At 37.4% G+C, this 25,145-nt stretch overlaps 1 protein-coding gene across 3 annotated transcripts in view; it reads right to left on the bottom strand.

Annotated features, from left to right (window-relative positions):
- The window catches only part of NELL1 (neural EGFL like 1), a 609,773-nt gene that overhangs the window by 203,856 nt on the left and 380,772 nt on the right, over nt 1-25,145 (bottom strand). For all 3 annotated transcript variants that reach the window (XM_081938833.1, XM_081938832.1, XM_081938834.1), the window contains exon 13: nt 13,016-13,141. In XM_081938833.1, the coding sequence (XP_081794959.1) occupies nt 13,016-13,141 (126 nt within the window). The remainder of the gene's footprint in view (nt 1-13,015; nt 13,142-25,145) is intronic.

Genomic DNA, 25,145 nt, shown 5'->3' with positions numbered 1-25,145 from the left:
CATCAATGATATAAATAATCTATGAGACACAATAATTACACCTTTCCTCCAGTGTAAATGTCAAGTCTTCACATTCTTTACCAAAAAAAAAGAAATGAAAGAACAAACAAACAAACATAAAAAGGAATATCTAGCTATGTTCTTTTGATCACCTGCAATTCCAAATAAAAATGAATTCCCAAGCCCTGTGTTTCTCTGCTATTATTTCCCAAGATTGGGTATCTGCGATAAACATCTTTTCTCAGTTCGTAAAAATGAACTGTTGGGAGTTTTTTTCCCCTTCATTCAGCTTCTTTCCAAGCTGGAAAACCTGCCCATCAACTATGATAAAGACTGAGCTGCATGACAACAATGTCCCCAAATGCCTGACAACACATCCCACAGCTGTCCTTAGCATAATGTGGCTGATTTCATATTGTGTTCTGGTTCATTTGAGTCTGCCAGCTAGCTAGGAAACTTGAGCTGGATCTGCCTTTTCTACTTACATTCAAGCTAAAGAAAGCTATCTGTCATCGCAGTCTATCGAAAAGAACTAGTGTTCTGTTCCAAATAAGTGTGATACCATCGTCCATATTCATTATGTCCTGGATATAACACTTCACCATTTCCTTTCCTTCCTCACATCCATGCTTGCTCGATTGTTTTTTATTACGATCGTGCCCTGCCTCCAAATAAACTTACAAACTATGATCGACTTGAATACATCAAAATATTACCTTGATTTCAAGATGGATAAATATAACAACCATCACATCACAGAGTGGGCAAACAGAAGAGTAGAGCTATAGATTTCCTTGTTTCATTGTATGGGAAATGTATATACAGCATTTTACTGAAGCAGAAATAAAGTCATTTGAATATTCATACTGATGGAGAATAAATTGTAGCTAACAAAAAATTGTGGACAAATTGTGAATTTTCTTCTTAAAAAAAGATTCCAAATGTTTGAGGTTTTTTTGGTAAATCTAATAGAGCTTTAGCAAACAAAACAGAGCTGCAAAAATAACACATCAATAATATGGTATTTGGGTAGACTACAAACAAATGGCTATCATTAACGACAAATATGCAATATTGTTTAATACTTATTCCCTGCAAATTAACAAGATGGACTTTATAATATTGTTATAGGTTGCAATTACTAGGGTTGGCTTCCTTTGTTCAGAACTGCAGGCAATTTACTTAATACTAAGCCTGTTATACTGTTAATTGCTACTTACAGCTTCTAGTTAAAACCACTTACTACTTCTAGCAGTAGCTAGCATCAATGAAGATCAGTCTCAGAGCTAGATTTAGGGTAGTGTATCTATCCCTAGGGTCCTTGATCTATCAGTAGCTTTCAATACTTTTGACTATGACATTCTTTTTGTGGGGCTTAGAAGTGGGAGGCATCATGTTACAATAGTTCACCCTCTTCTTCAGTGGTTAATTCCAGGTGTTCTTGTTGGGATGGAAAAAAATCATGCTCATTTGCTGATGATCAGGATTTAATGCTTCCCCCTATCCTATTTAATAATTCCATATAACTTCTGGTGAGGCATCTGCAGTTTCAGGGTTTTGTATCTTTGGTATGCGATAATTCTCTCAGGCTGCACAAATGAATCTGTTGAGAGTGACCAATATTTGGAGGGCCTGGATGGGGAAGAACAGACTTTGGGTCAATCGTGACAAGACTGAGTACCTATGGCTGCTCTTCCCCTCCCCCATTGCAGTCACTGTTGGTCTTGGATGAGGTTGTGCTTTTGGAGATTTGTGAACAACTTGGGAGCCCTTCTGGATGTCTTGGTTGCCTCATGACTGGATTACTTAAATTGAGCTATATGGACATGTCCTTGCAGATCTCCTGAAAGTTACAGCTGGTTCAAAATGCAGCAGTGGAAACAGTAATGGGCACTACTTACTGTGCCCAGCTATTACCATTACTTTACTGGCTGCATTGGTTGCAAGTTGGTGCAATTTAAGGCATTGATTGTTATCTTCAAAACTATTCAGGGACTGAATTGTTTCGTGACAGATTACCTTTCTCCCATTGATTCTGCCCATCCATTATGTTTGGGAAGAATGGGTTTGGTTCATGTCCCTTCTAGTCACCTGTTGGCACCTAGGAAACATACTTACTCTGTCATTGCTCCCATCCTCTGGAGACTTTCTCTCCAGAGATATGGATGATTTCACTGCTGGGGTTCCAAGCAGCAGCTTAATATATTTTTGTTTGGTTTGGTTTGGTTAGGTTTTGGGTGAGGGCCGGGGAAACTCCTGTGCTGTTTTATTGTCTATTTTAATCCAGGCTGTTTTGGGCTGTTATTATATGTTTTGAATAGTTTTATCTGGTATTGGATTTTTGAAAGCTGCCCAGAGACTGTTGAACTGGGAAGCTATATTAAAGTCAATTGAATAAATTAATGTCATATTTTCCTGTTAGCAATTACATTTAATACCATTTTTATCCAAAATACTCTAGCGACTACTTACTAGCAATAGGTAGCCACCTAGATATAAGCGCAGACCAACAAACCAGAAGTTAACTCCACAGAGGTATGTCCACAACTGTCCCCACAGGAGATGGAGGAAAGTGATATAACATATGTGAACAGGATATTAAACCCATTCTTTTCTGCACTTGTGTCAGTAAGTAAAGAAAAGTTTATGACATGATATCAGCACATATGTGTCACCATCCTGAAACCATCTCACACGGTTGTGGAAAACTATGGGTAGAATTAATGGAAAAACATGAAAAGTCTTTCAAAAGATCTCAGAATTCAGAAGGAGATTTGTGCTTTGAATTGGTATGCTAAGGATTATTTATTTATTTATTATTAGCACTTATATACCGCCCCCTCTCCCGAAAGGGACTCGGGGCGGTGTACAGTCCGTATTAAAAAACACCAAATAAAATACATGTATGCATAGGAGGAGGATAAAATAGACCAAAACTGTACAGCTAATAAATAAACAATATAAAATTTAAAATATCATACAATTTATACACTATCCCTCTAAAAGCCAGTAAAAAGTATATGCCAGGGGCGGGTAGACGTTGTAAATTATGCCAAACCAGCCAGTCGGAACAGGTGTGTCTTCAGTTTCTGTCGGAAGGAGCGGAGGTCAGTAGTGGTTCTAATGTCGGGGGGGAGGTCATTCCAGAGGGTTGGGCCCATCACAGAGAAGGATCTACTCCTAGGTGTCGCCCGCTGGCATTGCCTAGCGGACGGCACCAGGAGAAGGCCCTCCCTGTGTGAGCGGATAGGTCGCAGGGACGTGTGTGGTAGGATGCGATCCTGCAGATAACTAGGTCCTCCGCCATGGAGCGCTTTAAAGATGGTGATCAATACCTTGAAACGCACCCGAAAGGCTACAGGTAGCCAGTGCAGCTCGCGCAGGAGAGGTGTTACGTGGGAGTAACGGGTACTTCCCATAATAACCCGCGCGGCTGCGTTCTGAACTAGCTGCAGTCTCCGGACGCGTCCCAAGGGAAGCCCCATGTAGAGGGCGTTGCAGTAGTCCAGGCGAGACGTCACCAGCGCATGAGTGACCGTGCGCAAGGCACTCCGGTCCAGTAGGGGGCGCAATTGGCGCACCAGGCGAACCTGGTGGAATGCCCCCCTTGCCACGGCTGCCACATGGTCCTCCATTGACAGCCGGGCATCAAGGAGGACACCCAAATTGCGCGCCCGCTCCACAGGGGACAACTGTTCGCCCCCTATGGCCAGCGATGGAGTCAGCTGGCTGAACCGAGGTGCCGGCAACCACAGCCACTCGATCTTGGAGGGGTTGAGTTTGAGTCTGTTGTCCCCCATCCAGACCCTAATGAACAGATAGTAACTAATTCAAAAGAGATCAAAGAAGATGCAAGGAGTGTATTAAACTACTATACAGGATAGCTATCAACATCCAAGATACCTTAGAAGATATTCCCCACTTCAAGAGCCTGTATTATTAAACGGTGCCCATATTAATAGTCCATTCATTGTCAAATCAGAAAGCTACAGAAACTGATGAAATACCCACTGAAATATGCTTAGCAATAGACTATTAAATCAAGGTTCTAATCATGCAGTCAGGTGAGGCAGGGGAGGCACAGCCTCACTACTGTCATCATGAAAAGAAAAAAAAAATGTAAAAGGAAAAAGGCAAGAGCTGAGGTCAGGCTGAGCTAATTGCTGCCTCATTGTAGATGACTCTGCTTAACTGTTTAAAAAAGCCTCTAAAAAGCATTCTCAACTATAAGGCAGGAGAATTACATGCCTCATCTAGTCTGACTTTAGCCGTTTTATGATCACTCAAGCAGAGTTAAGCAAAAGTTTAAAGCCTAAAAATTCCTGACATAGGTGAGGCACACAGTTCTTCTGCCTCATAGTAGAGGGCGCTCGTTTGGGCGGGGCTTCTTCAGAGGCCCCGAGGCAAGAGCAGAGTTGAAATCCTCTCTGAAACAGCTGGAAAAGGTACATGTGGGTCGGAGGGAGTGGGAGGAATTCAAACATCATCCTCCTGGTGCTGGGCTTGGGGCAAAAGCTGGAGGGAAGGACTCTGGCTCGCTTATGCTCTCTCTCCCCAAGTGTAGTTTGATTGCAGGCAGAGACATGTTGCCTTTTCAAACCTGTAATCAGTGATGCTGGGCTGGATCCTTCCAGGACTGGGGGAAAGTGTGTATGCTCCAGTATGGCTCTTTGACTGGCTTCCTGCCTCCTCCTGTGGTCTCCTCGCTGGTGCTCTTCCCTCAAGTCCAACTTTGTGTGTGTGTGTGTGTGTGTGTGTGTGTGTGTGTGTGTGTGTGTGTTTGTTTGAGAGAGAGAGAGAGAGTGAGAGAGAGGGAAGGAGGTAGGAGAGATAGTCCAATCCAACTTGTGTGTGTGTGTGTGTGTGTGTGTGTGTTGTGTGTGTGTGTTTGAGAGAGGGGGGAGGGAGGGAGAGAGGGAGGAAGGAGGAGAAGGGAGAAGAAAAAAAAGAAAGAAGGAAACTTCTTTTGCAAAGGGGAAAAACAAATGCTGTCGCTTTAAATCGGAACTGAGCATGCCTGGCTGTGGAGTTCTGGGAGTTGAAGTCCACAAGTCTAAAAAAAATTGAAACCCACCACTGTGTCGGTGCCTCACCAGCCGTAAACCTCACTGCACGTCACTGGTTCTAACCAAACTATGCCAACAAAACTGAAAAATGACAAAATGCTCAACTGATTGAAAGGGGTCTACATCTATATTCCATTACTCAAAAAAGGAGACTTGCTAGAATGTGGAAACTATAGTACAGTTTTCTTAATTTCACATGCTAGAAAAATAATGGTTAGGACCCTCCAATGCAGATAGAGACCTAAATGGTAAAAGGGATGCCAGATATTCAAGCTGACTTTAGCAAAGGCTGAGAAACGTGAAACATTACTGCTGATGCTCACTGGATAATTGAGAAAGCCAAATAATATCAAAAAGAAATTATAACACAGACCACAGAAAAGCTTTTGATTGTACGGATCATGTAATGCTGTGGAATGTGCTAAAAAATGGGAATCAAGTTAAGGATGAATAATGTCAGAATACTGCATAGACAAGACAAAATAATGTAAAATTGACTTATTTCATCAGCAATAGGAGAATAAGTATGTTTACAAAATACTGGAAACTATTTCTGGATATTTCTTTAAAATGAATAAAACTGAGTTAATGACTATTGGATTTGCCCATTGAAAAGGGTTGGATATGGGAAGAAGTGATCTATGCAATGTAATTTCAAAGTAGGATGATGATATTAAGTCTATTTGTAACTGCTGTGGAAAAGCACTTTTTAATTTCTTTTTCTTTCATTTTCTTTTTTTTCTATCTCATAGCTTTTATTTTATCTTTCCCTTTTTTGTATCTCTTTTATTTTAATCTCATTCTCTAATTTTATTAATAAAAATGATTGAATTTTAAAAATTCAATAAAATCGCTTAAAATTAAGGAAAAAAATGTAACTCCCTGTTCATCTCATTGTCCTCAGGTCAGGAAGACACAGGAAGACACAGTACAGACAGAAGTAGGAGAAATATACTGCTCCAGGTTGGCAATGAGTGTGACAAGGTTGCATACTCTCCCCTTATTTGTTCAATTTATATGCAGAATGCATATTAATGGAAGCTGGTTTACAAGAAGATGAGCATGGCTTCAAATTGAATAAATAAACATTAAAACCATTTGCTGCATTGGTGACCCTATTCTGATAGCAAAAAAGCCAAAGAGAACTGTTAGGGATGTAACCTTAGGCTTGGCTTGGCAATGTATATAAGCTATGATTACTTTACTGTTACTTTAAATGTTAGAGAAATTTAATTGGCTTGTTACCTCAAGCAGCTATAAAAGGGAGCCAGAATGGCTGTTAGCTCTCTGTTTTGTTAGAAGCTGGTTGGTGTATTTTGAGGTATTGTGGTTTGCTACTGTTTAGCTGTGTTGTGTGTTAAACTGAGCATATTGATAACTGAATTACTGAACCGTGTATGACTTGGACTGATAACTGGACTCTGAATATCTCTATATTTCTACATAGTAAACGACTATATTTGTATACTGTTCAGTGTCTCTGTATGCTGGTTTGTGTGTGTTATTCCATATCACTCTCATTACGCTTCTCTGCATACTTGCTCTTCTAACGGGGAGCTTAATTACTTAACAAGAACCATAAAAAGAAATGGGAACAAAATTAAATATAAAGAAAACCAATATAATCACAACAGGTAGAACAAATGTGGTTCCTTCCTTCCTTCCTTTCTGGAACAACCAGCACACTTACATTTTGTGTAGGGATGTGTTCTTTCTTTCAACTGTACATAAATACCCTTCCTTCCTTCCTCTGAGTATTGAACAAACATGTCTAATTATGTATCATAGTCAGAGGTGGTATTCAGCAGGTTCTGACCAGTTCTGGAGAACCAGTAGCGGAAATTTTGAGTAGGTCAGAGAACTGGTAAATACCACCACTGACTGTCCCTGTCCCCATCTATTCTCTGCCTCCTGAGTCCCAGCTGATTGGGAGGAAATGGAGATTTTGCAATAACCTTCCCCTGGAGTGGGGTTGGAATGGAGATTTTACAATATCCTTCTCCTACCATGCCCACCAAGCCACACCCACCAAGACATGCAATGCCCATCAAGTCACGCCCACAGAACCAGTATTTTTTTGAATGCCACCACTGATCATAGTCCTATTAATTCTGCTACAAATAAAGACCAACTATTCTGAAAAGAATTGTACTTGAAGCTCCATGCAGTTAGAGCTTTATGGTACCTCTTCTTTTTAAGGAGTAAAGGGATATTTATGCCTTCCTGAACACATTCTTTTTAGGAAATAAAACACAAATCTATGGCTGCACCAGGTTTCAAATGCATTCCTTTATACATGCAAACATACTCAAATCTCAAAGGCTAATATTACAAAATGAATATTCAAATGGTCCAGAAACCTTTAGTCCATGAATGTATTGTACACTAGTATTTTAAAAACCTAAAACTATAAATGTTGGTTCTACAAAGATGAACAAAGGAATAAAACTCTTTCTTACAATATTTTTACCTTCTACACAGTATTGTAAAAAGAAAATGCATTTGTGCACTATTAACTCCTCCCAAAAAGCATTATAGGAAGATGACTTTCATTCTCCTGTCATAATGCATCAGTGGTCTCATATATAATATACTGAATATATTAGAAGTGTAGTATATGATAAAGTTTAGGACAGTTAACCTCATGTCCTTGAAATATTTTGAATTACAATTTTCACAGCCGTGTATTATTACTTCAGCTTACTAAGGTTTATGGCTGCTGAAATCCAAAATATTTGGAAGGAACCAATTTTATCATACCCTATATTTAATCCGTAGTGAAGCCTGAAACAATATGGAGAACAGTATTGATAATGAACTCATGCATTTATACAGATGCTTAAACAAGCAATAGATCATTTTTTTTCACACAGTGATCTTCCTCTTACTGAGAAACAGTTCCTCTAACTAAAAAGACAATTTTAACAATAATGTACAATAGAGAATTTTTTTTTTACAATGCTTTGTTCTCAATATATCAAACAAGTAGTGGCTTATTATATCTGTATTATTTACAAACATCATTGATTTTTCGCTGCTGTGGGATGAACTCTGCTTTCCCAAATACACAATTTACTTCTATAATATATCCACATCTTGCTACAAATCTAATTTTGTGACACACCATGGGCTATCTTTTAAAGAACTTTTTTTACCAAAGTGTTTCCCTTGGTAAATTTCTATTTAACTCTTCTAAATAAACTCCCAATTACAAACAAAGTTGCCCTGAATTAAGGCACAGTAAACAGAAGAAAAAGAAGATGGATACTGAAGAAGAAAATATGGCTTCAAATTAGGCAGATATATAATTCGCTTGGGGGAAAAAAAACATTTTCTCAAAAAAAAGAGAAATTGTCAGCTCAGCCATAAAAGGTTTAGAGAAGCCAAGGAATGCTGATATATATGGAGAGGTTCAAGAAATCAGAACATTTTTAAAACAAAATCTTCAAAGAAGATTTGTTCATTAATGCTGCCTCTCAAAACTAGCATTAATAGCAGTCTATTAATAGCAGTGATGGTGAACCTTTTCGGCAGTGAAACTAGTGTACTTGTCTGAGCCACAATCTGGAAGAGAAGCTGCTTGCTGGAAAATGAACCTGGTTTCCGTTGCATGCATGCATGCTGGGCAGGAAGCCTTCTGGTTACTGCTGCACATGCACATGGGACGATCTGCTGGCCAGCGCGCATGCTCACACCGGAAAATGGAAAACCAGCTCTTCCAGTTTCTGGCACTGCCGCACAGCTGACGCTTGCATGCCAGAAACCCAGAAGAGGAATGGGTGACACCGTGCATGCCAGGCAAAATGGCTTCATGTGCCACTTTGGGCACGTGTGCCATTGGTTCGCCATCACAGGTCTATAGAATTCTGCCTCACTTTTTCATAGTTCTACTCTCATTTACTTCCTTAATATATTACACCATATTTATATATATATATATATCTAAATAATTCTGTTGCTGTACCAACTACATGTATACTTGATTTGCAAAATTATATAACCAGGGGTTATATGCCCTTTGTCTTTAGCCATGCTTCTTATCTCTGGCACCATAACAAATACATTTGTGCTTCAGCTGAATTCTGTACTGATCCCTGACTTAAATGATTTTTTTAGCAATTCTCCTATAATATGAACAAAAATCCATTGAGTGCTCAACTTATCAATTGAGACGTTCTAAATCCAGTTCAAACCAATGCTGGAGATGTCTACAATCAAAGTGTATTTATGTGCTTGGCTGGTCAAGTCTACTGGAGGTAATAGAAGCTCCATCTTCTGAAGTTATTTGGGATAGAATAGAATAACAGAGTTGGAAGGGACCTTGGAGGTCTTCTGGTTCAACCTTCTGCCTAAGCAGGAAACCCTACACCACTTCAGACAAATGGTTATTCAACATCTTCTTAAAAACTTCCAGTGTTGGAACATTCACAACTTCTGGAGGCAAGTTGTTCCACTGATTAATTGTTCTAACTGTCAGGAAATTTCTTCTTAGTTCTAGGTTGCTTCTCTCCTTGATTAGTTTCTACCCATTGCTTCTTGTCCTACCCTCAGGTACTTTGGAGAATAGTTTGACTCCCTCTTCTTTGTGGCAACCCCTGAGATATTCAAACACTGCTATCATGTCTCCCCAATCCTTCTTTTCATTAAGCTAGACATACCCAGTTCCTGCAATCATTTGAATCTATTAGTTCTAAGAAACAGGTAACATCATCTCTGCCTCCTGCAGTTGAGATGTTAGCTCTTCCTGACTAGTGAAATTCTGCAGGAAAGATCAGTAGGACATCTTTGTAATTTTCACAAGGATCAATAATCAACAGCTGGCATATTTGCAGAAATGAGGAAAGTTATTTTATGAGAAAAGAACTAGGGAATTTAAACAAAAAGGTGGAGCAGATGATAGAGAAGCCCTTTCGATGGCTTTATTGCTTCAAAGAAGAGCAAAAAAGTAGTTTGATTGAGCAAAGTTTAGATCCACTTTAGCTCATCAATTAAACTCTGTGCACTTGTTTACATCTTCAGTTTGTCTGCATTCCCAGGTGAAATGTAATCAATAACAATAAAAAAAATCAAAGATCTTAGATAACGTACATTTCCCTGTTCTAGATGCAGAAAATTGACATTATTTAAACTAACAAAGCTAGCATTGTTTTATTGGAGCATCAGATTGAAATGAACTGGGAATACATATTGAATACTTCTTGTTCTTTTTCCAGTATTCAGAACCATGAAAGGCTTTTACTAATGCTATTGAATCTATACTGAAAAGTGCAATTATATATACTTTTCAGATTATCTTTGGTACTCCAGTGAGATCTTTGGCAAATCACTGTTTATTTTTTCACAGACCATTTGTTAAAATTGCACCAGGTCAGCCTGCACGTGTTCCAGTGTCTGTATGAAATTCATCCTTTTATAGATATGAGAATCTGGAGAATTCTTTATTGCCTACCAAAGACAATCTAGCCAATTGACATAACAGATGCAATGGGGAAATGAAGGTTAGAAGCAATTCACTGTAGCACAAAAGCACACTGAAACACACTTGAATGATGAGCTATGAAATTGATCTCCAAAGACAGATGCAGTTCATCCAAAACAAAGTATTTTTTTTAAAAAAGTTTTAGATTGAAAAATGTAAGAAAATGTAAGGGTGTACAGAAATAGAAACAGAATTCACCTGTAAATAAACAGTTAAACCTGTCAGAGATTAATGCATTTATTATCTAATTATGGATAATGTGAAGACCGTGAATGCATCTTGCATCCCTTCCCTTCACTGTTCCCTTTCTCTACTTGCATCTAACCATGGTTATCGTTTTAAGGCTGTCAGGCACTCATTGAGACAGGCTTTTTCTTAGCTGTTATTGTTTTTCTTGGCATTACAGGGTTCTACTTGTTTCTCAAAAGTTAAAAATATCAACACAACACATGATGTGACTAGGGGAACTGTTTTTCAGCTGACTTGTCCTAGATCCTGGCGTTGGTTAGGGTTGAGAGGGAGCTTGTGACCCAAGGTCACCCAACTGGCTTTTCTGCATAAGAAGCAACTAGAACTTGGGTCTCCCCTCTCCTGGTCCAGAACACTTCGATATGCAGCCTCTTGTGTACTTAGATTTAACACTCTTCAATTAATGTTTTCCTCTTTATTCAATCCCATCCAAAGAGAGCTTTGGGGTCAGTACAAACATTTGGGCTTTGTCTCCCATTGATTTGTGGGGTAGTCAAATAAGTGGTAGTATCAGGGAAGCTGGACATCTATCCCCACAATGCTATAATTTCAGGCCTCATTCTGAATTAGTATGAAAGAGAAGATAAGGAATAATATGCAATTATTCAAGTAGGTAAGTAAGTAGTTAGAAATGGTATCTTCTCAAAATAAGACTTGCATCCTTCCTCATTAGGCCAACAAATCATTATACACTTTCACAAAGTCTTACATTTAAGAGAACAATCTCATTTTTCCAGGAAAAATGACTCGCTGAATGTCAGAATTTTACTTGTTACTTTTATCCAGTTATTTAGACTCATAAAAACAAGCAGAGTTCGCAACTTGTATGATTTACTTCCTAAATGAAACATTTGGTCACACCTCTCTGTCTACCCACTCAGCTCAAAAGTTTAGTTAAGTTCCAAAAAATCAAGAGGCACCCCATTGCACAACACCTTGTAGTTTGTGATGGCTCCAAAGAACTACAAGTCTCAATACATATGTAATATTTTCCTACAAGCTTAAACCATCAGTTTGGCCAATCCATCTTGATACTTTATTCACACTTCCCTGTGCTTTTACACCAAAGTGATATTGCTTCATTCAGTTCACACAAGAACTATTTCTTCTTTGGGGAATCATCTTGTTATGGGAAATATCCCCCATATTTTGTGCCTTTTTCAAAATCCCCATTCTTTTTCTTTGAACTAAACTATTCTGAACAAATCTTACTATCCTTTTGTCTTGCTTTGAATTAATTTCATCTTATACATTTTTCATACAAATTGCTATGAATTATGATATTTCAAATGCAATGGTATAAATTCTACCCATTCTGACTATAGCATAATAATTGATACTATATGCTGACAACATTAATATATAAATGCATAGTTCACCAATTCCTTTGAATGTACATTGTTCATACAGTCTAATGAAGCATGATTTGAATTACATTAAGTAAAATAGCAATAGTTTATTATTGCTTTTAATTCATTTCCGTAATTTTGAGACACATTTAAAATATATTTTTTTCTGAATAGAAAATAATTTTCTAAATAGAAAATAATATCCTAAATAATTTTCTCAATAGAAGTGACAAAATACATATTTATGTGAATATTAATTCTGCATTTTCCAATATTCTACAAATTTCATAAAACACAAATATCTAGTACACACAATAATAACATGTAAATCTCAAAATATAATAGTAAATTTTATATTTCTATCTTTATTTATACATGAATGCAAACTGTATTTCATTACTATAGATCAGGTTATATAAATAACTACATTTCCACATTAGTGCCTTCTTAATGCTGCAACTTTCTAATAAATATTATTAATAAAACTATATATAAAATTTGCAAAATCCTTACATATAAGAGTTTTAATAAATGGGTTTCTGCATGTTACCCAGTTGTTACACAAGTTATTTTTCTACATTCAGGGAAGTATGATTGATGATAGTAACTATGATTTATGATATATGCATATTACTTGCTATTTATAAAGTATGTACACTGTAAGCTTATGCACCGGAGATAAATTCCTTGTGTGCCTATCACACTTGGCCAATAAAGAATTCTATTCTACTCTATTCTACTTTACTCTACTCTACTGTACTCTACTCTTTTTATCTAACATAAGGTACAAATAATATTTAGTTCTTTCCAATATTTCACTGCCATTAACTTTTAAGTTATCATGGGGGATAGCTATCACATTAAAATCTTACCTGTACATGAAAAATCATCAATCCGTATATATCCTGGGACACAGTTGCAGCGATATGATCCAGGCAAATTAACACACACTGTATTGGCATGACAATAATGCATCTTAGCAGCACACTCATCAACATCTGCAGGGAGGAAAACAAACCTCATGAAACTGCAATCAGATGCACAACTCCTACTTTCATAGATGCACAATTGTAACAGGAAACATGCTATATACAAGCATCCAAAATATATTCCCAAAACCAGACTATTGGGAAATTTAATTCTGCTATCAACATTGGATGTATTTCTGCTTGTTGCCATCTTTAAAGGTAAATATATGCTTTAAGTGCTTTTTAAAAATATTTCTCGATTACTCTACCACAAGTCAAAAGTGGATAAAATGTAGAAATTAAAATAGGAAAAGAACAAAAGTTAACTATTAATATTTAATTAAGTCAATAAGAATAGAGTGTTTAAATGAGAAATTCAAGTGTCTCTCATACTAGCTTCCTCGATTTTTTAGCCAGAATTTCCAGATGAAATGAGTTGTGCCAAAGATAAGTGTCACATATGTAAGTTGGAAAAAACTGCTTGGGACAATATAAGGTGTAATGGAGATATTCAAATGTTTGCCTAGAAAAAAAATGTATTAATCCTGAAACCAGCACTGCTCCAAAAAGCATAACCATTATTAACTTTAGATAAAAACATCAAGTTGTATCTTCAATCTCAACTGAAAACAACATAGATTAACATTTAAAAATTAATATCCCAGATACCCATCTATTCTTCTGAAGCAAATATCCATTGTTCAAATGAATTATCTTCACTCTGATTCAACAAAGCAACACTTCCTATAAAAATATCATTTTGAATTGTGTAAAAGGAAACTCTAGTGATTCCATTATCTTTTTACTTTTAGTATAATATGATTCATGGTAAAATCTGCTGACATCCAGGGAATTCTCAACAGCTTTTTAAAATTAGCATATTAAAAGGAGCACCAAAATAGTTCTGAATGGGAAGGCTTGTCATTTATCTATGAAATTAAGATTTTAAACATACAAATTTCAGTAAATTTCTGTCATGTGTAATTCAACAGACACCTCAGGCATAAATTGCTTTACTCACTTAAAAAAGACATTAACATTTTTCCAGGTATACACATTCAGCACTGTCCTAACATTTTGGTGTGTGTGTGTATGTATGTATTATCATAATTTATTTATGATAATTTATTATTAAAGTGCAGATCTCCACCCTCAATTTCTTTTCCTTTCTTTTCTCTTTCTTTTCTTTATTTCTCTCTTTTTCTTCCTTCCTTCCTTCCTTCGTATTATTGCTCTAGTTGGACAAAAATTGAGATAAATAACAAGAAATGGGTTCCTCAAAATGTTATCTGAGAAAAGGATTGAGCTTAGACAAATGAAAGCTGAAAGCTTGTTCCAAAATTAATTTTAGAATTAATTCCTATGTATCACCCACCGATGTATTACCAACTTCAAAATGTCTGAAGTGAAAGATTCAGAAGGATCAGGTCAGGTCATGCAAAAGTTATGATACTTGCTCAGTGATGATTGTTTAAAACATGATCGTCATTATTTGATTCAATTACTGAAAATAGAGGGGAAATGTACTTATTTCCTGAATACAAACTGGAATATGTTTGTGTTTGCACTTTTCCCTCCCACTTCTGCAAAAATTCATATATTTACATCACAATATGCAAATTAGTATGCAAAGTTGAGAAAGTAAATGGAGTCAAACTTGACTGATTCATTCATTTCTAGTTGTGGTGGCAGATGAGGTTATACATAATTTCACCATATGTGGAAAGAGAAATAAACTTCAAACCCTGAAGTAGGTTGGGGTTATTCTATAATTTTACTTTTGTGAACTCTGCAAAGGGCAAGCCTCTACAAAAATGATTAGCAAGTTTGTATTCTTGTGAAGTTTTTCTATCTCTAGAGTCCCTTTCCCACAGGAACTTTAAAGTATGTTTGGAGATAGGTTAGCTCCTTCAATTTTCTCTTCATCTGCTCACCTTTTCCAGGTCAGGGACAAAAGTAATCTTCATTAGGTGCACCATCTGTCTCTGTTTTATTTTAGCTACATTTGGGGCAGAGTTGGACAGGTGGCAATGAAGTTTAAGAACCCCTGCTTTAGAATATACCTAAGGCAATATTTAGTGCTACAGATGGCTTCTGCTTCAAAAATGAGTTTATTGTCCAGCTGCCCTAAATTTTCCTTGTACATAAATTGTAAAAAGAAAAAAGAAAAGCATATATTAAGAGAAAAAAATATGTGCAAGCTACACTAAAATGAGGGGCGCCATTACAAGATTCTGAACTAAATCCAGTGTACACAGCAAAGTATATGTGAAGAATAGAATTTTCATGCATGTACACTAAATTAATTTGAACTGAATATGATGATCTGAGAAAATTTGATAAGTAATTACAGAGAACATTTAAAAAGACAGCAGTGCTGAAATTAAGTTTTATACTCTTACCACAGTTTAGTGAGAATGAAAACAAGTTTTACCAAAACAATCCTTGGTAATACAATTTTATACTTAGACTAATCTGTAATGGATGAACATTCTTATTCTACTGATATCACTAACAAAATCACTTTGCAGTGAGTACCAAGGAGCTGTGAGCTGAGGTTGTTTCTTTCTGTCTCTTCCTCCCTTCCTCCCTCCCTCCCTCCCTCCCTCCCTCCCTTCTTTCTTTCTTTCTTTCTTTCTTTCTTTCTTTGTTTCTTTCTCTTCCTTCCTTCCTTCCTTCCTCCCTCCCTCCCTCCCTCCCTCCCTCCCTTCCTATTCCTTTCTGGCAGGTGATAACATTTTTCATTCACAAAAGGAAATTTTCTCTTGACCCACACTCTCCTTAAAAATACCGAGCAATTAAAAAGACAAAAACAAAAAACATGACCATCTTACATTCTATCTCGGTTACAAGAACCTAAATGCACCTAAAATGAAATAAAACCCACTGAATTGAATAGAATGTACTTTTGACTAAATCTTTTTGAGTTACAGCATCATGACATATTTTGAGCCTGGGCGTTTTTCTTTGTAAATTCCTCACACCTATCCTTTAGCATGCTCAGCAACAAAATAATTTTATCCATTTATATTCAGCTACAGAGGTGCAAATGACTGGTTGCCTTCATTTCTCAAGGAAAAAAATGTGCAGGATTAGATACTTCAAAATCAAGCATTATTATTAATTTTAGAACTGTACTAAGCATAAGCCATAGAGTGGTATCCATAAGGTTGGTTATAATGGAACTCAAATTATGATTCATGTGTATAGATTGCTTGTCCCATTTGAAATATTAGAACTTGTCTTCTGATGGTTCATAGAGGAGGTAAAAAAATGATTTATGTCCTTCCATAAGACTGTGAAGTAGTTTGCTTTTCTCATAAAAAGGTTTACTTATGGTCTTTAAAATGAAACTTGACATAGCATAATGATTGTTCACATATCGCTAACTTCCCTCTGCATAAGCCAGTTTGCTATAATGACAAGGAGTCACTCCTGCTAAAGTTTTTCCTGAAAATCATTGCATCGTATAAAATCATTGCATAGTTTAATCTGGCACAGTACAAGAAATATTCACCTCACTAATATGCATTTAGGCAACTTTTGCTCCTTGGATATTGTTTTTTTTTTAGTACAATAAATGCTGGGAACCCACAGTCCTAACAGGGTTAATTTCCAATGTGTTTAAGATTTAACAGGGTCTATTTTGGAAAAAACAAAGCATGCTTGCCATTGGAAAATGACTGAATGGAGTGACTATCGGGTCTTTTCTTTCACAGACAGCTTTATCAATGCATCAATGAAAATGTATTCACCAAATGATAACCTTATCACTTGGTAGTAATCACTCAGGAATACTTTGATTTTCCTACAGGAAAAAAAACAGAAACATTTGTATGGGTGTGTATATCTGGGTGAGTGCCAGTGTCTCTGTGTATTGGTGGGTATGTAGATGTTTGTGTGTTTATTGTAGGAGATGACCAATTGGGATTTAAATGCATAATCAGTCACGAGTTCCTGCATGTCCAAAAGAGCATGCAGAGTGCAAAGTAGCACCCCAACTTTGAATGCCTTTCTTAGCTCCCACTAATTTTCTTTGACCATTAGTAGCTCAGATTCTTGTAGAGGGCTTAAGCTTGCAATAAATCTTTATACTCATTTGAACTGCCTGAATCTCCCATTTTTCCTGGCAACTGACATTTGTGTATGTGTTTGTGTGTGTGTAGAATATTTATGTGTGGATGTGTTTACACAAACAACTTTGTGATGTTAGTATTTAGCCTGCTGCATTTATCTTCTATGAAACCTACTAATGGCACTTGACAATAGTTGGGTAGGGCATCCCTATCTCCGATATAGGTAAATTAAAAGGACTGCTACAATCATCCAAGTGTACACCAATTGTGACTCCCCAAGATTTTTTGTGCAATCCCCACTATCCCTTCAGCTGTTGCCAAAAATGGAGTGGTTTTTGGACTGGGTTTGGGAGGGAAGAGTCACCAGGGAATGAGGTCAGCTTATTAAGAAATCATGGTTTTTACTCTGGAGACATTTATTCTGGTTTGCCACACTCCCTTTCTCCCTTGCCTTGTGCACATTTAATGCCTGACATATTCCACAGACAGACAGATGACCTTGGATGCAGAAAGAAAAATGTGTCTACCAAGTAATGCCATTTTTAGTTGCCACTTTTCAGTTCCATCAGCAGATATTTAAGCACTCAAGCTAGTAGAGCGTTCCCTTCAAATTCTACTTTCTTAACAGCTTGTCTGGGCATCGTTCTGTAGACTCTTCATAGAATCATGACATTTTCATCTAGGCAAGATATTGTTAACCATCATCAGGTCTCAAGACTCTACTTCTATAGTCCATGGTCTTTATTACACAAGTTTTTCCTCTTCCCTGCGTTTTTATATATAGATGACATTCATTTGATATCTTGTTTCCAAATCTGGGTAGTTTTCCCAGTTTCTGACCGCAGCTGTCCTTTTCACAATTCATATTTCTGTATGGGTCTCAAAATAGAAATTAAGAATTTATCTGCATGCTAAGTGGTTTTTTAATTGAAAGTTCAATTAATCAAAAGGCTATCAAAATGGTCTTTTTCTGATTTTATAATGCCCACCAATTAGATTTATTACTAGTATGAAATCAAGTGATATATAGAATTTAGAGACCATTGCTTTGGGAAGCTTTCCTAGTATATTTTCTGGGGAAAATATGATTCTCTTAATAACTCATATGGCTTTTGTTGAGAAAACAAACAAAGTTATCAGCATGAATTACTCTGACAAAATAATGATTTGTGAACTGGTTTTCCATGATTTACAACAATGCAGAGACAACTCTCAATTATAAAATAAGCCTGAATTTTCATATATATCACTTTATAATCAATGTTTCTTGATTTATACTAGTCTGGAGAATAACAGAGAAAATATTTTGTAGATTCCTCTGCATGCATTCATGCAATCTCCCAAATATCGTTGAAGCTCATACTGGTTTTATTTCTTAAAAATATTTCTACATAAGCTCTTCAAACTTGCTTTATTATATGATAAGATCTAATAAGAATTACTCAGTCTTAAGTGTGTGTGTGTGTGTGTGTGTGTGTGTGCGTGTGTAGTTTGGAATTTAGCCTTTCAACTCTCAGGCAATGAGGAGAATATTTGTAGCTCATGGCTGAAATGTGCGGTTCTTGGTGCTCTCTGAGCTTGGTTGTTTTCTTGCAAATGTTTCATTACCCAAATTAGGTAACATCATCCAGTAGGAAGTGGGGTTTGCTCTCTTTTTATATTTTACTGGCTTGCCCTCTGAATGAGATCCTAGACCAAGTCAAGTGTAAAAACACTAGAGTATTCCCGAAAGTGTAGCACTCTGAGAAATCAGCCATCAACAGGAGAAATCAGACATAAACAACTTATACAAGCATTCGAAAGAGACAATCAACAAGTCAAAAAGAGAACAAAAAGACAAAAGCACCTGCTCCCCAGCAATCAACACCCAAAAGTTCAAATAGTATCACCAAGATTAACAATAGACTAACAATTTAGAAGCAAACAATACAATAAAGGAACTGCCAATCAAGCCAAAAGTAAACTGCCCAATTAAAGAACCATTCCCACCAACAGTGACAGATCAAGCCATAGAATATAAAATGAGAGCAAACTCCATAGAATATAAACTCCAAACTCCATAGAATATAAAATGAGAGCAAACTAGCACTGATGTTGTCACCTAATTTGGGTAGTAAAATGGCTGCAAGAAAACAATCAAGCTCAGAGAATACCGAGAACCTCTCTCCTGCAATAGAAAGTAGAGAACATATACCGAATGTATGTAGAGTAAGGCCTAGTTATTTGCTGAATTTTGATGAATATGAGAAAAATACCACCAAAGATCAAGAAAAAAATATATTATCAAAATATCAACCATCGGTAGAAATGGCAAGAACAGAAGGGAAGCCAAAACTAAGACAAAGATTTCAGAAAGGAACTATTTCCAGATTCATAATTTCATAAAGGTATTTGAAGAGACAAGAAATTATATTATTAGAATTATATATAATATATTACATACATACATACATACATACATACATACATACATACATACATACACACATACATACATACACACATATATATAGATAGATAGATAGATAGATAGATAGATAGATAGATAGATAGATAGATATAGATATATATAGATATATATAGATATATATAGATATATATATATATATATAGATATATATATATAGATATGCTGGTTGTGATCGGAGACGGCAGCTCCGATCACATTTTAAGCCCACAGCTTGAAAATGGCAGGTGAGATCCTGCCGAAACGTTGCAAAGACAATCTCAACCTTACACGGGAAAAGACCCGAATACAACAAAACCAGCATACCTACACCCGTGAAAATCTACGAAAACAAATTATATATATATATATATATATATATATATATATATATATATATATATATATATATATATATATATATATATATATATATATATATATATATATATATATATATATATATATATATATATATATATATATGTATATATATATATATATACACATACATACATACATACATACATACATACATACATACATACATACACGTCTTCGGTTGTTTGGGTTTTCTCCCGTGTAGAATTGGAAGTATCTTCATGACGTTTCGATGAAGTCTCATTCATCATCTTCAGGCTGGTGCTTCCGGCTTGGTGCTTCAGAATGCAGCCAAGCTCCCACCCAATCAGCACAAACCTCCACTGGCAGTTAAAAAGAGGAACCGGCTGAGATCTCACATTGCTCCTGGAAGCACCAAGCCGGAAGCACCAAGCCAGAAGCACCAGCCTGAAGATGATGAATGAGACTTCATCGAAACGTCATGAAGATACTTCCAATTCTACGCGGGAGAAAACCCGAACAACCAAAGACATACATACAAACACCCGCGAAAACCTCAGAAAACACACACACACACACACACACACACACACACACATATATATAGAATAGAATAGAATAGAATAGAATAGAATAGAATAGAATATTGATTGGGAATATAAAATATAGATATAGATGATATTGCATATTGAAATTTGACTCCTTAGAATATGTGAAGACAAATTCTTGAGAAGTCTATCATTCTAGAAAAGTATGTAATGATGGGTATCATTAATTCCATCCACTCAATGACATATGGAACTAATACACCTATCATTACATCATTTACCTAGTTGCAGGAGCAGAAAGTCTTCATTATGTTATATAGTAATTAACCTGCTAACATTTCTAAGGCAATGACAAAATATCTGTATTAGCAATGGCTCTTAGAAGTCATTGTTCCCATTTAATGTAAATCATTGGTTCATTTGTGTGGTATATATTCTTGTAACATATGTATTACTGTTTGGTCCTGGAAATCATAAAGTTAATAATACTAACCATCTTCATTGTTCCTAAAATGCAACACCAACTTGCTAGTATATAATCAAATTATCATGGGATACACTTTAGAAATTGCACTTAAACTCCTCACTGTCTTAGCATTTAGAAAAACAGCAAAGATTCATTTCTTCTGCTGGGTATTTAATTGTTACAAGCTGTAAGAATCAATTTAGTGGTAGCAGAATTGACTTCAGTACAAAGGAGAGGGAAGAAGGAAGAAGACAGACTGGTAGAAAAAGTTTCATAACATTGCTATGGATAGGGAAGGCTGATTGTTATTGACAGAATGAACACTTTGTAGATAAAACTATGTCCTGGTGAAAAAAGAAATAGCAGGAGGTTGAAAGTCATATAGCAGCGATGGAGAACCTTTTTTGGCTCGTGTGACATAAGTGGGGGGAGCACAGCGGGGTCGTGTGCGGGCGTGCCTCACCCATAATGCAATGTGCGACCCCCCCAGTGTGCATGTGTGCACTACAGGCGTGACCTCCCCCCCATTTTTGCATGCTTTTTTCACCCTCCCCAGGCTCCAGAGGCTTTATAGCAGCATGAGGAGGGTGAAAACAGCCTTCCCCGCCCCCCGGGAAGCCCTCCGGAGGCTTCAGGGATCGTCAAGAGGCTTCACTGAAGCCTTCGGAGCGCTCAAAATGACCCTCCAAGCAAACCGGAAGTCACTTCCGGTTTGCTCGGAGGGTCATTTTAAGCGGTCCGAAGGCTTCAGGGACCTTCAAGAGGCTTCCCTGAAGCCTCCGGGGAAGTCAAAATGACCCTCTGAGCAAACAGGAACTTCGTTCCCAAACTTCTGGTTTGCCCGTAGGGCCAGTTTTTTGCGCTCCAGAGGCTTCAGGGAATCTCATGAAGCCTCTGGAGGGCCTCTGGAGGGCGGGGGAGGCTCTTTTCACCCTCCCCAGGCTCCTATAAAGCCTCTAGAGCTTGGGGCGGGCGAAAAATGGCTTTAAAAAAAGGTGAACTCAGCTGGCCAGTGCATGTATGCACGCTGGCAAGCTGACAAGGCAGCACCTGGCTCCGTGTGCCACCTGTGGTTCGCCATCACTGTCATATAGTGTACTGACCCTATTTAGTTAAATCTTTAGAAGCCAATTTAATGTTTATGTATGGATGCTTTTTATATAAAAAGGTTCTTAGCATTATATCAAGATATACTGTATACAAACAAGTAATTAAAATTTGTTGGAATGATTTCATACTTGTTATGTATAAATATGTAAGTAATAAGTATACATGATGCTTTTTTAAAAGGAATTTTCTTTATTCCCCAGTAATAGCTGCTAAAGTTTGATCAATGGTTTACCTTAATTGGAAACATTTATTTGTAAGATTAGGAATTGGAAAGATCCATAACCTTACAATTTTTTAAAAAATATTTTTCCTATAGATTGATTAGACTACTTGTACATTTTACTAAAAGTATAATATTGTTACTTGTATTCTGACAGATACCCTACACAGCTTCCCAGTTTTAACAATTGGAAGAATAGCAGCAGCAATGGTTATACAAACTCTTGCAAAATGAAATACAATAAAGTTGGCCTTTATTTAGAAATGTAAATATTCAAATTTCTGATGAGCCACATGGGCTATTAAATGACTTTAACCTGTTGTTATATCTCAACCTGTGAGGTTCTTTATTTTCCAAAGACTGCACAGACCTACAGTAGCAAATCTGCACACAAAAAATTATTGTAGCACAAACCTTCCCACATAATAACAGGCTATGGTTCTGGTTTAACTCCCCCCTTCAAGGTCCTGCAAGTTGCTGTGGCCACATAAATGAATCTTTAATACTCAATCCTTTATATTCAGTCTTATATACTCAGTTCAACCCAAAGTCTGTAAAGTATCATATAACCTTTGGTCTTTTCCCCCAAAAGTTCTTGCATTAGTTGGGAGCACATGCTATTTAATGTTGGGCGTTTGCTCCTTTTCTAGTTGCTATCCAGCTTCCAGCAAAGTTCCAAGCTTCCACTAGGATAAGCTGCTCACTGTAGCTTGTGATCCTGACAGTAGAGTGACAGTCCTCTTACCTGCTTGTAATAACCGCCAATCTCCTAATGGCACCTTCTCCGCTCTGTATGCCATTTGCTTATCACCTTTCCTCTTACACACAGACCCCTTTCTATTCATTCTTAATGTCAGTTTCTCTTAAGCTAAAAGCCTGCATTGAATGAAGTTGCTTCTGGACATCAGCTCATCCTCGAAAACCCTGGAGTGTGGATCAATTACCGTGGGCAACTGCAACACAGCTTGGATGCTTGTGAGTAAAGTGAATGTGTGAATGCATGGGGGTGGGATGGGGGGTTGGGTTGACTGCAGCTGCAGCTGCTTTTCCAATGCACACACAGCAACCTCAATTTCATCCCTGCATACAGCCTACCTGATTTTCCAGAACCATTTTAAAGACAGAATGGCACATGCCAGATATACTGCTAAGATTCTAAAATTCTACCAAGGAACAGTATCTTACGTTATAAATAAATAATGTTATAATATTGTATTTCACCTCAGTAAGAAGGTCAGCATAATTAAAAATGAAAACTGCAAAAAGAAGCCAGAAAACGGCACCGGAACATGGCAATCCATATTTAACTGTTCTGACCCTCCTCCATGCCTGTGAATAAACCAGAACACAAGCTTGGCTGTTTGCCACTATTTAATTACTGAAATACCGAATCCTTTGGCTGAGGGCCAGACAACTCACGTTCAATAGATTAACTCTGCAGCAACCCAGATAAGTCAAATGAACCCACGCAGATAGTCCAAACGAACAGACACGGCTAGAATACACAGATAGATTTTCTTAACTACTAATTCGAACAGTTGTTTCCTGCAAATGTCCCCTCCCAACACCTCACCTATAATCTCTCTTGGGAGGGGCCAATCCACAACCACCTGTGCTTAATCATCTTCTGTGACTATGCCTACGGAGTTGCTGCTTCTGTTTCTCAGCCCTTCTCAATCTAGCATCAGGGACAAACTGCCTTTGATCCTCCCCACTGCTCCATGCCTCAGGTGCCTCCTGGTGGCCAACCAGCCGCTCTGGTCCCTGCTCTGAGTGTGAACCTTGCACAGGGTCCTCCACATTGTCCAGGGCAGACTTATCTGGTTCCTCGCTATCCAAGTCCATCAGCAGCTCAATCAGATCCTGCTGGGCCACAACACTTAACTAAGCAGGGATCAACACTAGGCAGGCAGAAAACAATACTTTAAATGAGAAGCCACGAAAGAGAAGAAAACCACATCCTACCAACATTGGCAGGGCAAGCTATTATGTACAAGCCAGAAGTGGTATTCAGTCGGTTCGGACTGGTTCGGGTAAACTGATAGCTCCAACAATCAGTTGGCCTTGCCCACCTGCCCCCGCCCTATCCTGTCCTTTATCGCCTGCCTTCCAGCTCATCTTAATCACACGCACAGCTGATTTCCCCCTTTCCTGTTCTACTTACTATTGCTGACTTGGAAGGTAAGCAGCTGAGCTTCTAAATGTTCCATTTTCAGCAGTGCATGCAAGTGCTTTAGATGTGCGCATGCACAACATCTCACCGAACCTGCTGTTAAACTGGGCAGCATCCCACAACAGGTACAAGCAGGTAGCAAATCCCACACGCATTCACATTGGTGATGTTGCCTATTTACTAATAAAGCACCTACAAATGAACACCCAAACTCAGAGAGCACCAAGAATTGGTGTTATAAACAGGTCCTATTTCAAAAAGCCATATTTCCATGACCTAACTATAAAATTTTAATTTAATGTTAAAATTGAGAAAATATCTAAACTACTTCTAATCTTAATTTTTGTGGCAGACCCAAATTTCTATCAACGTGTTATGTTCTTCCCTAAACTACTTAAGTCACAACTGATGTTCGTTCTATAATGTCAAAGTTATAAACCTTGCAGTGAAGCACACAAGCCAACATATTTTTCTCTTATGCTTTAAGATGACAATATTTCCATGTAATTATTGCACATGTTTGAAGTCCTTAAACTTTTGTGAAATGATACATAAACTAAAAAAGAAAGAAAACAAAGCACCCAGTGACGTGCGGTCGGTGGAGGCAAGGGAGGCGGAGCCTCACCTCTCTTCATGAAATAATAGTATATAAT

This window comes from Natrix helvetica (assembly GCF_964273705.1).
Source record: "Natrix helvetica genome assembly, chromosome: 1".
Classification (NCBI taxonomy): Eukaryota; Metazoa; Chordata; class Lepidosauria; order Squamata; family Natricidae; genus Natrix; species Natrix helvetica.
This window is presented reverse-complemented; position numbering and strand designations above follow the sequence as displayed.